The sequence below is a fragment of the Semicossyphus pulcher genome, unplaced genomic scaffold (assembly GCF_022749685.1).
Source record: "Semicossyphus pulcher isolate SPU_LCO1_2020_fin unplaced genomic scaffold, fSemPul1.0.p SCAF_2, whole genome shotgun sequence".
Taxonomy (NCBI): Eukaryota; Metazoa; Chordata; class Actinopteri; order Labriformes; family Labridae; genus Semicossyphus; species Semicossyphus pulcher.
In genome coordinates this window covers 19,127,933-19,140,776 of record NW_027211693.1, presented here as the reverse complement: position 1 = coordinate 19,140,776, position 12,844 = coordinate 19,127,933, and the positions used below count along the sequence as shown (strand labels likewise).

The 12,844-nt window shown below is 40.6% G+C and overlaps 2 protein-coding genes across 2 annotated transcripts; one reads left to right on the top strand and one right to left on the bottom strand.

Moving 5' to 3' along the window:
• Positions 1-2,846: 2,846 nt before the first annotated feature.
• Positions 2,847-4,806, bottom strand: LOC138597792 (paired box protein Pax-5-like). The gene is made up of 5 exons (XM_069669313.1): positions 4,652-4,806; positions 4,016-4,213; positions 3,904-3,944; positions 3,700-3,819; positions 2,847-2,869 (listed from the first exon to the last, which is right to left on the bottom strand). The coding sequence occupies exons 1-5, from the start codon at positions 4,804-4,806 to the stop codon at positions 2,847-2,849; spliced, it is 537 nt and encodes a 178-aa protein (XP_069525414.1).
• Positions 4,807-5,869: 1,063 nt separating this feature from the next.
• LOC138598656 (zinc finger CCHC domain-containing protein 7-like) lies at positions 5,870-12,198 on the top strand. Its single transcript, XM_069670484.1, has 8 exons — positions 5,870-6,686; positions 7,326-7,378; positions 7,638-7,748; positions 8,558-8,728; positions 8,974-9,009; positions 9,312-9,416; positions 9,673-9,790; positions 11,659-12,198. Exons 1-8 carry the CDS (start codon positions 6,320-6,322, stop codon positions 12,147-12,149), a joined length of 1,452 nt encoding a protein of 483 aa, XP_069526585.1. The 5' UTR covers positions 5,870-6,319; the 3' UTR covers positions 12,150-12,198.
• Positions 12,199-12,844: the final 646 nt, after the last annotated feature.

The following is a 12,844-nucleotide window of genomic DNA, read 5'->3' as shown; positions in this document are numbered from 1 at the left end:
CTAAAGGTGCTATTGACATGAAATTTTCACCAGATGTTGGTAACAACCCAAGTAATCCATACATACAAATAAACCAAAACAAATAAGTTCAGAAATTAAGTTAAAGTATTGAACACGCTTACTGAAATGTAATTAATACTTCCTACAAAAGCCTTTGTTGGTAATGACAGCTTCAAGACGCCTCAGGTCAAGAATGTCTCGGTACATTTTTCCATTCATCCTTCCTTCAATTATATGAAGTATGCCAGTGCTGTATGCTGAAAAACAGCCCCACACCATGATGTTCCCACCTCCAAACTTCACTGTTGGTATGGTGTTTTTGGGGTGATGCGCAGTGCCATTTGTCCTCCAAACATGCTGTGTTTTATGGCATCCAAAGAGTTCAATTTTGGTGTCATCTGACCAGACTGTATTCTCCCAGTATTTCACAGGCTTGTCCAAATGTTGTGAAGCAAACTTTAAACGAGCTTCAACATGCTTTTTCTTCAGCAATGGAATCTTGCGTGGTGAGCGTGCATACAGGCCATGGCGGTTGAGAGCATTACTTACGATTGTACCTGCTAATTCTTGGTCTTTCTGAAGCACTCCACATGAGGGCCTTGGCTCTTGGACAACTCTTCTGATAATTCTTTTCACTCCTCTGTCAGAAATCTTGGGAGGAGCACCTGGTTGTGGCCGGTTTATGATGAAATGATGTTCTTTCCACTTCCGGATTATGGCTCCAACAGTGCTCACCGGAACATTCAGGAGTTTAGAAATCCTTCTGTAACCAATGCTATCAGCATGTTTTGCAACAATAAGGTTGGGAAGGTCTTGAGAGAGCTCTTTGCTTTTAACCCATCATGAGATGTTTCTTGTGTGACACCTTGGTAATGAGACACCTTTTTATAGGCCATCAGTTGGAACTGAACCAGCTGATATTAATTTGCACAGACAAGGGGCAGGATTGCTTTCTATTACTAATAGATTTAAGCGGGTGTCTTGGATTTCCATGCCTTTTGCACCTTCCTTTCTTCATGTGTTGAATACTTTTTCCCTGTGTCATTTCACATTATTACACATAACTTAATGTATGGACATCTGTGGTTTGATTTCTTTGCATGTGTGGATTGCATGGGTTGTTCCTGACTTTTGGTGAAAATGTCATTACAATAGCCCCATTAGAAATATATTTACTGAGACAAATGTAGATGTGTTCAATACTTATGTTACCCGCTGTATATTTCTCAACCATTAAGTGAGACATGACAGTGAGCCATGTGGTCACAACTGTCGGTTATGTTTAGTGCTAAAACTTTCACACAAGAGGTAGAGGAGAATGACTCAACATAATCAGTTACTCAGCAAATATCTGTCCAGTGTTCTGTCCAACATAAAATACAGGTCATACCAGACCAAGTCAGACTGAAGCAAAAACCCCAGAGGGCATTCATTTGAAACTTTACTAACTTTGACATTCCTCCATTTTAATGCTTTCCTTCTCAATAAAGCAGTTTTACTTGTTTTATAATGGTTTTAAAGCAGGCCTATGAAAGCATTTGCTTTCATAGGCCCGGCTCATGTTATATCACAGAGCACAATTATTGGTTTTATTGTCAACACCAACAATAAAAGCTGCTTTTTGGTTGTCTTGCTTTGCGCGTGTCACGACTTTTATTGTAATCACATACGCCTGTCTCATAATGTTCACTGGAGAATTGGCTGCACTAAACTAAAGCTTAGAAAACAACTCAGTCCTGAAGGATGTCTGGAGGCTGGAGGTTCAGCAGGTTCAGTTTTGTTGCTTGTAAAAGTTAATTATATAATCTTATAATGTCATAAAATGTTCTGAACAATAGAGGCCTGAGAGTGAAAGCTCTGTGCAAACTTGTTGCCTGTAACCACAGAAGGTACTGAATACTACTGCCCCCTATTGATGAAAGAGTATACTAGACCAATGTGAAACAAAGCACTGGTGGTGTTTTCTGTGTGAATTGTGATGACTACATTTCTCCTGTCTTATATTCAGTGAATACAAAAGTGAACAATTTTGGTAATAATAAACATTTAAATTATATCTTTCATCTCTTTCATTTCTGTGAGTAGTGTATGATACCTCTGCGCTATTTAGGGAGCTGCAATAAACAAACACTCTTTTTACCAACACCATGAACTATTTAACATTGTGCCTGAAACTCTTGAGAGTTTTAAACCTAATTTGATATGTTTGCATTGTAATTTTGGCCTTCAGAGGTTAACGTGATCTGACTTGAAATTTCATATTTACCGACATGTGGAAAAATATTTTGAGCATCCATACAAATCTTTCTCAACTATTTTCCTAATACCAAATTGTAAAAACAAAATTGCATGTGTCTGAGTGTGTGCATATGTAATAAAAAACATTAGAAAATATGTGTCTGCTCTCCGCATGCCTCCCACAGACGGATGCCCACTGCCGGCCACAGATTTCTTTCCCAGCAGTGGTCTCTGACCCTGCCGGTCCCCCTGGCATCTCCCATCTCCTTCTTTAATCCCTCATGCTGGGCAGGGGAGGCCAGGGAGAGGAGCGCAAACAGTCACTGTCCTCCATCACAGGGCCTCTAATGACGCTCCGCCTCCACCTCTGGCTGAGGAGGAAATGGCCTGAGGGGTGACGGAGGCGGGGGATAATATGTTGGACTGATGAAGCTCTGCTCTCTGGTGTTTGACTCCAATTTATGTAAATAAAACACAGAAGGTGAAGTATGTTATATCAGTTTTATTTCAACGTGTTTGGTTTCCATCAGTCATGTTGTTAAAATTACAATTTCAGTCACTCTTGAGGGGGCTAATAGTCTTTCTTCTGTCTTCTTTTGCAGCCTTATTCAGCTGTAATCGCATGGAGGACCTAAACAAGAGGGCAGACAAGAGAGAAAAACCCTTGAGAAACACAGGCTGAACATACATCTTGGATATAAATGATCATATTTTGATGCACACTGACCAAAAAGGTGTCGATTATGATTAGCTGGCAGGCCGCGATCAAAGGTCATGCTGGAGAAAGAGGTCGGGCAGGGGTCAGACCATTTAAAGATGTCATTACAGGAACATGGCTGGTCGCTGTAGACGCTGTAGGAGACGTCACCACCTGGAAAACAAAACCGCTTCCCTTTTATTTCTCTTCCTACCTTCCCCTTACTGTTACGTCACTTGTTCTTATTAGCAGAATGACAAAATACATGCATGTTGGTCTGCGTCTCTATCTTTACAATCTCCTATTCTAATGGCTGCAGTGATGGAGGAGTGAAGGTGTAAGTGGGCCTGTAATGAGAGGCGGAGGTGAGGAGGAGGCCGGAAGAAGGAGAGGAGCCTGGGGCGCTGAGGTGGATCTCCTGCTGCGGAGGATGTTTTAGCCAGAATAATATTAACACAAGACTACCGGCTTTATGCATCAGTCTGCTGTGAGGTCTGGTACCACTGATGAGAATCCACTGTGATCTCTGCACGTGCTCTGCAAATACATCCATCCACACAACATGTCTCGAATGGTGTTCAGTCTGTTCTAAAACACAGAAGTGACCGGTGGGGAGGTTGGTTTCCTTTTTGTTATTTGAATCAACTTGTTTCTTGAGTGAATGTCAGTTTTCTTGATTTTGAATTGGATGATTTTGTATTTTTCTATACAAAATTCCTTCATACACCTTCAAACACACACACACACACACTGATTACACTCACAGACGTCACTACCTTCTTTATATTTGCTGCTGCGTTTCCTGATTCCCAGAATTCCACTGATGGAATGGACGGACTTGGAGGAATGAGCTGGTCCCATGGCAACAGGTGATGCGGATGACACTGCAGGGGTCAGAGGTCAGTGTCAGGAAGCATTTGAAAGAGATAGATGGATCCAAAAGAGAAGAATTGACTAAAAAAGCGTACCAGCTCCACAAGACTCAGACTGGACTTTGTTTCTGATGATCCTGCAGAGAGAGCGGGAACACACTCAATGCTAAATTTATGATCAAACTCACACACTTATGGCTATCTGTACCTGTTGATGGAGCTGATGCTGGGCACGCTCTCATGATCACACACTCGCTCCAGCAGCAGTCTGTCTCGGATCTCCCAGGCGAACATGGTGGGGTTGGAGTGTTTCAGATGCAGGATCATCTGCACAACTCTGGGTGTAGCCACTTTGGGTTTAGAGCCTCCAATCGCTCCTGGTCTGATGCTTCCTGTCTCATTGAACCTGAATTTTTTTTATTATTATTAGCTATTAACGTTTTGTTTTTAGAAATATTTAAGCTGATGTGATTCACGTATCTTTATAAGTTAATAAAGTGAGAGCAGAGCAGCACTATAGATTTAAAGTGGAGGAAAACCACCAAAAATAAAGATTATGCTTCTGGTATGACCACAAATATAGGCCTAATAGAGTTAGCCTACAAAAAATATTAGAAAAAAACCCAGACATTTACATCGAAGTCCCCCTTTTTAAACATACATGGAATTCTGGTTTGAACATTGTAACACTTGGTTATCACAAAATACCATATAAATTAAGATAGACCTATACATTAATCTTATTGCAACATTATTTTTAAATTTGTACTAATTAAACAAAGTCAGCCTCAATATATGGATAACTTTAAATTAATATAAATGGCAAAATAATGAGTTTCTTTACCTGGTCAGTATTTTGCTGACACAGCCATGACTCACGCGCAGGCGGCGGGAGATCTCACAGGGACGCACGCCGGACAGAGCGAGCTCCACGATGCGCTGCCTCACCACGTGCGGTAACGGGCGACCGTTAATGAAGACACCGCCGAGCTGGTTCATCCCTCCGTGCCCTGAGCACCGGAGCAGATCAAAGAAAATCAAAAGGCTACTGCCAGTATTCATGCGTAATTTACTGCGCACGCAGCCGCTGAGTCAACATAATTCGATGTTAAATAAAGAAAGAGTTTTACTTACTCTACATATAGGGGGCACTTCATAACTTTAGTTCAATAAAAACATCTTTAGCCTACTTACTGTGTGTAACGGTGAGCGGCACTTGTCCAAAGCGCACGTCCATCACAGACTGACAGTGAAAGTCTGTCGTCCTGCTTAAATTCTAGACGTCAGTTGTAACAAAGTGTAGCTGGTACCGAGGATGAAACATTTTCCTACTCATTCCAACAGAAGACTGGGAAGTTATCAGAAGAGCACTGTTGGCGTATGTTTTCGTGCGAAGAGCCAATGGTCTGCCTTCAGCACCTGAGCTTCGGACAGCGGCACGATCCCTTGATTGGACAAAGAAATTATTAGTCCAAGTCCACCCACGCACCCAGACAAAATTATACATTCAAAGTATTTTTAATTCCGTTAACTATTCGGTTATAAAGGAGAAAACATTTTTCAAGATAATATTCTGAACAGTTACCGATATACATTGAAAGTCTTTTCCCAACTATATATGTATGGGAAAACAATGTATATTTACCCTGATTTCGTAGTGAGACATATAATATGCTTGTTTTGTCCAAAATGGCAAAAAACATAGTAGAATGATCAGAAGATGATTTAAAAGAAAGCAGCAAATACTCACAATTGACAGACAGCATAAAGAAAGTGAGTGATTATCAAAATTGCTGCCAATTCATTTTCTGACAATCAGTTACTTATTGACCGTTCAGCTGTACCTCTACATTTTCATGTTTCTGTATGTAAACATATCTAAGAATAATTTCACGTTACTTTATGGCAACTGTATAAATAATGTTTTTTAAAATGCACATTACAAAAATCCACTCCAGGTTCTATCGGGGGTGAAATTGTAGCCAAGCGCCGTGCGTTTCAAACGCCGGGTTGGTTTTGGTTGTCCAACATTTTAACTCCCGGAAACGCCGGTGTGCTTCAAACATGTAAACAAGAAAGGAAGTTAGTTTAAACCCCTTTTAGTTGTTTGGGTTGAATTATTATCACTGTTTGTTGTGTGAAGTTGAAACCGAGATATGGTAAACTAAATGCGGTAAGCGCCCGAATCAGACCCGTTTGAGATCTTTATCCGCTTAGTTGAGTTTGCTCGTTTAGCTAACTAGCTACTAGCTTAACAGCTAATGTTAGCATAGCGCCGGTTAGCCTTACGTTAACCCACGTGTCAATATACCGGTATTATGAATGTTCAAATCCCTACTTCATACTTGCATATTTAAAAATGACATCTAGTAAACAGGCAATTTTATTTCTATCCGGTGCCAGTTGATTAGAAACAGGTGTTGGAAATGAGCCTTTAGTCATTGCTTTTTAATGGCAGTTCACTGAGCCGTCGTTGGGTGGTGCTGCTCAGCTTCAGTCTTTAGGTTGTACAATGGAAAACGAAGATGTTGATGGTAGCAAAGACGACCTCTTCTTTATTGGGGAGTATGGTAGTTCTGAAGGTGAATGGGAGATCGGGTTCAGTCACCAGAAACGTCAAGACAGGCGTAAACAGGTTTCACGGCTGACCAGGGAGAGCTCTCCGCCGCTCCTTCTGGCATTCAACACCTCTGGACGGGCGCTGGAAGACAGCAGCCGGAGTTCTGCTTCCAGTGTGGACTTAGTGGAGGAGGAGGAGGACAGTGACCAGCCCATTGAGGAGTGGATGATACTCGGCAGAGAGGAGCATGTGGGAGACTCAAGCATTCAGCTCAACCTGAGCTACTGGAATAACTCTGAGGATGATTCAGGAGATGAAGGTTAGACTACACTTGATCTCGAAAGTTGCTCTATGAGCAGAGTAAAAGTTTTTATTGTAAATCTTTTAGTCCATGTTCCAACTTGGGAGACTAACAGAAAACTAAACATTAATTCATAAATATTGTTAATACTTTTATGTAGAAACCTTTCATGATGCAAGAACACTACGCTGACACAGAGGATTACAGAGATTTTAAAGAGTATTCTAAAGAGTGAAATTTACTTTTTAACTTTAACACAGACAGTTTGCTCAGCACTTTTTCAGAAATGCTCTGCTTCACATTAATGAAGATACTCAAATTCACACCAGGGAGCCCCCTTACACAACCACTTTATCTTATCTTGCAGCCATCGGCTCCCTTGGAGCAGAGAGGTTCTAATTTTTACTTTTTCCTCGCCTGGTGTGTTATTGTGGGAAGGTCAAGTGAGTTTTCCATCCCATCAGTTTTTAGAGCTACAGCTTTTATAAGTCAGAATATATGAGAAATGCAACATTTTATCTGCTTTGGAAGAACTAATGGTGCATTCTTTAATTGCATGATGCATTTTGAGATACATCCTGCCGGAGAACCACTAGATCATGTCATTTATTGTGAAACACATTTATGTTTTGTGTAATTTATTTTCTCTTCATTTAGATCAGAAGGTGAAGTCAGAGAAGGATACCTGGGCCGTATCAGAGAAGGACAAGGTAACTGGTTGAGCTCCAGTTTGTGCTAAAATTTTAAAGCCAGTAAACTGAAATACATTCAAACTTATGCTTATATAAAATATACATTTGAAAAATACACAAGGTTTAACAAACATAAAACTAAAATGAATGAAATTAATTTTCAGCATGGATTCAGAAAACAGCAAAAGATGGAAATTATAAAAGATATCTGTGTTCTAATTATACAGCATGTACTCAGCCAGATTTTTTTATAATAATGTCTGTCATTATTTTCTAGTATGGTGCTGAAAAGTTTCAGCCAATCCGCTACTGGGTGCCTGGTAATTCTCAGATGTGTAACATCTGCAATAGGATGGGACATCTTGCCAAAAGCTGCTACTACCACAAGGTAAAGGAAGACCCCGATCGACCCTTCTTTCTTACCTTCATATAACTATTACAGCTTTGTGAAAGAAATTGCCATTGCTTGAGTTTGATACAATTGTTGATTAATAATTCTTATTCAGATTTACCTACCAAGCTTCTGAGATGTCTTAAATCAATGTCAGGGGGCATCCTGGTTTCCTATTGGCCTAAGATGCTTACCAACATGGCTTGTCTCAAGCCAGGTTGATTACCCCTTTTTCTTTACTTTGATTCCTGCTGCACTTTTCCAAATATGGCAAAATGCTGTTTTGAAAATGATGCCCTATATTTTCAACTGCGTAAACATGGAATATTCTGCTGTGGTGTTATGTTAAAAAAAATTGTCACACCCACATTTGTTTGCAAAACACTGACGAAAGCCTTGGGCTGAAACGTGTTCGTTTCATTCAGCTGCTGTTTATTATTTTTTCATTAAAAGTTACAGACTTAATTGCGAGTGCTGACGTCTTTGTGCTTACAGTATTACCTTAGAGACGGCACTGATAACCTTTTAAAGAGTTTTTGAGTTGAGCACGGCAGCTTTTTTCCTGGTCACGCAGTCCAGTTGCAAAATACTTTTTTTTTTTTTATATTAAATATTGTGATATTGCATACCTTTTTGTTGTGTTCCTGTTGATTTCTGCTCTGAATGACTAGCCTATCCAGTCTTAACGTTTCTGTCTTTTGCAGAGTCGGTGTAATTCTATGGTCACCAAAAGAGGTTGACTGAAATGATTATACCATCCAATTTAACACTCTAATAAAACATTCCTTTTGTTTCTTTGCCATCAGAAATGTCCCACCTGTGTCCTTTGTGGGATCCAGGGCCACATCATAAGGGACTGTCCGGGCCGCCCCTGCCCCAGCTGTGGACTGCCTTCACATGGCTTCAGGCCCTGTGAAAGGCCACCCTTTTGGAACCAACACTGCCAGCGCTGTGGGATGGCAGGGCACCTCTCCGATGTGAGTGTCCTTTAACTGCCAGCTTTTGCCCCTGTGAGAGTTTGTGTTAGAGAATGTGGATTGAAGGAAACTTTGAAAGCATTTGTCAGCTGAGTGTTGACATATTTTGCAGCCCCAGGCATGCGTAGGCCGAATTTATGAAGTGTTGTTTGAAGTGGTCAAGCAGTTCCTCGTCTTCAGTACAGTTTTACAATGCTTTTTTCTGTAGCGTAACTTTCTCCTTTTGTTTCCTGGTTTATCCTCAGGCCTGCCCTGATACGTGGAGACAATACCACTTGACTGTGAGTTATGACTTCACTGCATTTTTCTTATCCTGACTTCCTTAATAAGCAAGATACACCGTGCTTCTCAACATATAATGATTTTTGGTAGACTGTATTAACACACCTCATTTGAGTTTTTAGTGAATTAGCCAAATAAAATGAGAGTATAGAAATGATCCAAACAGGTTTGAGGAGGCAGAGGCCATCTTAATCATGTATTTTTAGGAAGCATGTTTAACTGACAGTTGTAATTTAATATCAATAAAACATAAAATAAAATCATTGTCTTTTTTTCATGTTTGAAAATGTTGTTTTAACAGATCCGGTTAGAGGTTCCACTAAGGCCATCGACAACCCGCACCCTCAAACATAAGGATTGCCCCGCTCATTGTTACAACTGCTCTAACAGGGGACATTATGGCTATGTAAGTGACCACTAACAGGAATCCTTCTCTTAATTTAACCATCTTTACTGTCCGTCTTGACTTGATCTTCATTTACCTTAAACAGGATATTTACAAGTTTCCTGTATTTTTTCTTTTGGATTGTAACTGCCCTTCTTTGATCTTCTTGCTCTCTCTTTTAATCACATCTTCTCCTTCCTTTCTCACTTTTTTTTAAGTACCAGCACTGTTTTTAACTGCCCTCCCGTCATCTGTGCCTCTTTTCTGTCTGTATCAGGAGTGCACTAAGAGGAGGATGGTCAGCGGGACTTTTCCCTCACTGCCCTATGTCTGCTGCTATGACACAATTGACGATATCCTTATGCATCCTACCAGGATGCATAAAAGAGCCAAAGGTGAGAAAACTAAAAATATAGTATTGAGTTTTTGTTCATACAGTCATGTTAAACGGAAACATAAAATGTGTTTTATCGGTGGTTATTATGCTTTGCTGATTTTTTTAAGGAGGGATTTATTCTTTAAATTGTATCTTATGTGATTGAAAAACCCATCAAGCTCCAAAAGGGTCTCCTTTTACAATTTCATTTTGATTGTAGCAGTTGGTGTCTCTCCAGTTATCTAATGAAGTAACTTTATCCTTTAGTCAGGACTTTAATAGCGTGATTTGACCCTCCACCATGACAACCTGCTGTAAATGAGTTGGCATAGGGTGTCCAAATCACCCATCTGCCCCTGACCTCCAACTACTTTCCCCTCCCCTACTCTATCTTGCAAGATGCTCTCTCTGCTTCCTGTCCCATTTGACCTCCTTCTGTGGAGGGTTGTCAAGTCCCACAGGGGGTATATCTTGTATTCTGGGGACCACAACAATATCTTTGGATCCAGAGACGTATGGACCATATCTTGAACTGCAGCTTCCATGCTACATCAGCCTTGACCGTCTAAGACCTTGCTATTTGAAATGTGGTAGGTTGAGGCTTGTGGGATGTGCCTGGCTTGGTTCCCCGCTGAACAAAGACGTTCTCCTCCTCAGATCTTAAGTTCTTTTCTAGCTTGGTGGTACAATGTCTTAAAGCTTCCTTTGTCAAGGCCCTAATATTCCCCGTGCCTGTTTGCTGTACTTATTGTACCTGATAGATTACAGGCCCTGTTCGTCCACCCGGCCTTGATGTGGGAAGACATGTGCTTTGTTACACCTGTAACCACACCCAACAGTTCTGTTACGGTGTCCTGGAGTAAACCCGTACATCACTGTAGGAAAGTGAGACCTTTAAACACTGCAGGTCTGCAAAAACAGGATTTTCAGGTGGTGTTAAGTTTCCCTTTGGAGCATTATATATTGATATATTTTTGCCACTTGAGGGGAGCAGAACAAGACAACGCTAACAGGCTAACTTGAAATGTTGAACGTGAACTTTTTAGAAAATTGTTATGCATTTACATCCAGTCGACACAGAACAACATTAGTATTCATGCAAAAAATATTCGGCATACTTAGTTGCTAGTTCATTGGCAACAACTAGCTAGTCTAAAGTACAATTTCTGCAATAAATCCTACATTCTTGATGGGCATAATAATGAAGGTTGTGGTGCTGTTGAACTGTAATTTACAGATATGTGTTTCTGTTATGTATCGCCACTGATACAACTAGGGTGGAGGAAATAACTAAAACACCTGTCAGTACAGCACAGTGTCGAACATTATAACCTTTACAGATGTAAGATTTATAATGGGATATATATGTGACTGCATTAGATTTAGCTACCTCATAATCTGACAACTGAGTGTAAACCCGGTATTCAGTCTGCTTTCAGCTTTGCTTTATCAGATTTTGAAGTGTATCATTATGTTCACCAGCTGTTCGCCAATGATTGCTGTCCACTGCTTGTTTCTGGGCAGGTAGCGTATTTGGATTCATTAGCGCTCTTTTCGTTACTGAAAACAGCTGCCTGCTATTGCTGAAAACGGCATTCATGAGGGCAGTGAGAGTGAATCAAAACAGTAAAGTTGCAGGCTGCTAACCCAACACAATGAACTGAAGGACTCTACTTATAGCTGAGAAAACTACAGAGGTTGTTGGTAATTCTCTATGGCTTTGTTTTGTTAAGCAAACCCTTGCGCATTATGTTTGATCTCTTTTCAATAAAAACATGTATTCATGCATCTGTAAACAATGGGTTCTTTTAACTAATTGTTCAGCTAAACTCTACTGGTTTACAGAGATTATCCAGTAAATTTTCTCTATCAATGCTGTGTTTGCAGAGCTCATGAGTGCTGGATCCCTGCCCCTCTCAGACCAGCTGTCTGAACCACCACAGGAGAGTGGTGAGGAGAATCAGCCAGGCCAAGGGAGGAGCAGGACAAAGCAGGAGGCATGTAGCCAGGCTGGCAGGAGGAAGACGTGGCCAGAGAGACGCAGAGAGAGACGGGAGGTGAAGAGGCTAAGGAGAGAGGCTCAAGCCAGACGAGAAGGAGGACTTTCAGGGAGATCCCACAGAAACTTTGATGATGAAGTTTTCCCTTCAGACCCCTTAAGATCTCCTCTTCTTGGTCATAAGAAGTCCACACCCCCACCACAAAAGAAGAGGAGGGATGAGGCAGGTGGCAGAAGGAGCAGGAAAACCAGAGAGGCAGAGAGATGGAAAAAGAGAGGGGGGGTTAAACATGGGGATTTATATCCCCATGGTGACGTAGACATCAGTAGTGAAAACCTTCTTTCCCCAAAACAAAGAGTGCGTCACCGAAGAAGATGAAGTGTAATTGTTTTTTTTAAAGGGTAACAAATGTAACTGAATTATTATAAACGATTTTGTATGTGTCTTTGCCTGATTAATTTATTAACACTAAACATACATAAAACAGTAGAATAGCATATAGAGTTGAAGGATGCACATCTTCAGTGTCACTGGTATGAATGTAGTGTTGCACATTTACTACTATTCTACTCTTCGCATTTTGTTTTCAACATTTGTTTATGTTAACCTTGTTTTTATGCTCATGTATTATGTTGTAGGGGGTGGTTTGTTATCCCCCTAAATATAATGCTAGTTTCGCAGTAACATTATTTCAGTCATATTATTACTTAAAATCAGGTCAAAGGTATTGAACTTTGACTAATCTTTGTAAAAAGTAAGGCTTGTAGTGTAAATAGATAGAAAAAAACCCCGTATGTTTCCAGAAAACGTCGTGTAGCCTATACATTTAGTCCAAAGATGGGGCTTTATGTGGGATACTTTGAAACACAAGTACGGTGGGTTTAAGATTACGTGGTAGATCAGTGAATACTGCAAGTATCGGCGTATGCAGGAACTATCTACCTGAAAAGCTGTATGAAACTAGTCCTTTTCAAAGCGTCGTCTTATAGTATTTCTGGTATGAAGCTGCTGAATTATTAATGAACTGAGCAGCTGCCCGGGGTTTGCCAGACCGAAGTAGTCAAGTCGGATAA

Excerpts from the sequence above, each read along its gene's own strand:
- LOC138597792 (XM_069669313.1), bottom strand. The coding sequence starts at position 4,806 with ATGAACCAGCTCGGCGGTGTCTTCATTAACGGTCGCCCGTTACCGCAC. Across the intron at positions 4,214-4,651 it reads GTCAGCAAAATACTGACCAG|GTTCAATGAGACAGGAAGCA; the intron begins GTAAAGAAACTC and ends AAAAAAATTCAG. Across the intron at positions 3,945-4,015 it reads AGCATCAGCTCCATCAACAG|GATCATCAGAAACAAAGTCC; the intron begins GTACAGATAGCC and ends CTCTCTCTGCAG.
- LOC138598656 (XM_069670484.1), top strand. The coding sequence starts at position 6,320 with ATGGAAAACGAAGATGTTGATGGTAGCAAAGACGACCTCTTCTTTATT. Across the intron at positions 7,379-7,637 it reads CCGTATCAGAGAAGGACAAG|TATGGTGCTGAAAAGTTTCA; the intron begins GTAACTGGTTGA and ends ATTATTTTCTAG. Across the intron at positions 9,791-11,658 it reads GATGCATAAAAGAGCCAAAG|AGCTCATGAGTGCTGGATCC; the intron begins GTGAGAAAACTA and ends CTGTGTTTGCAG.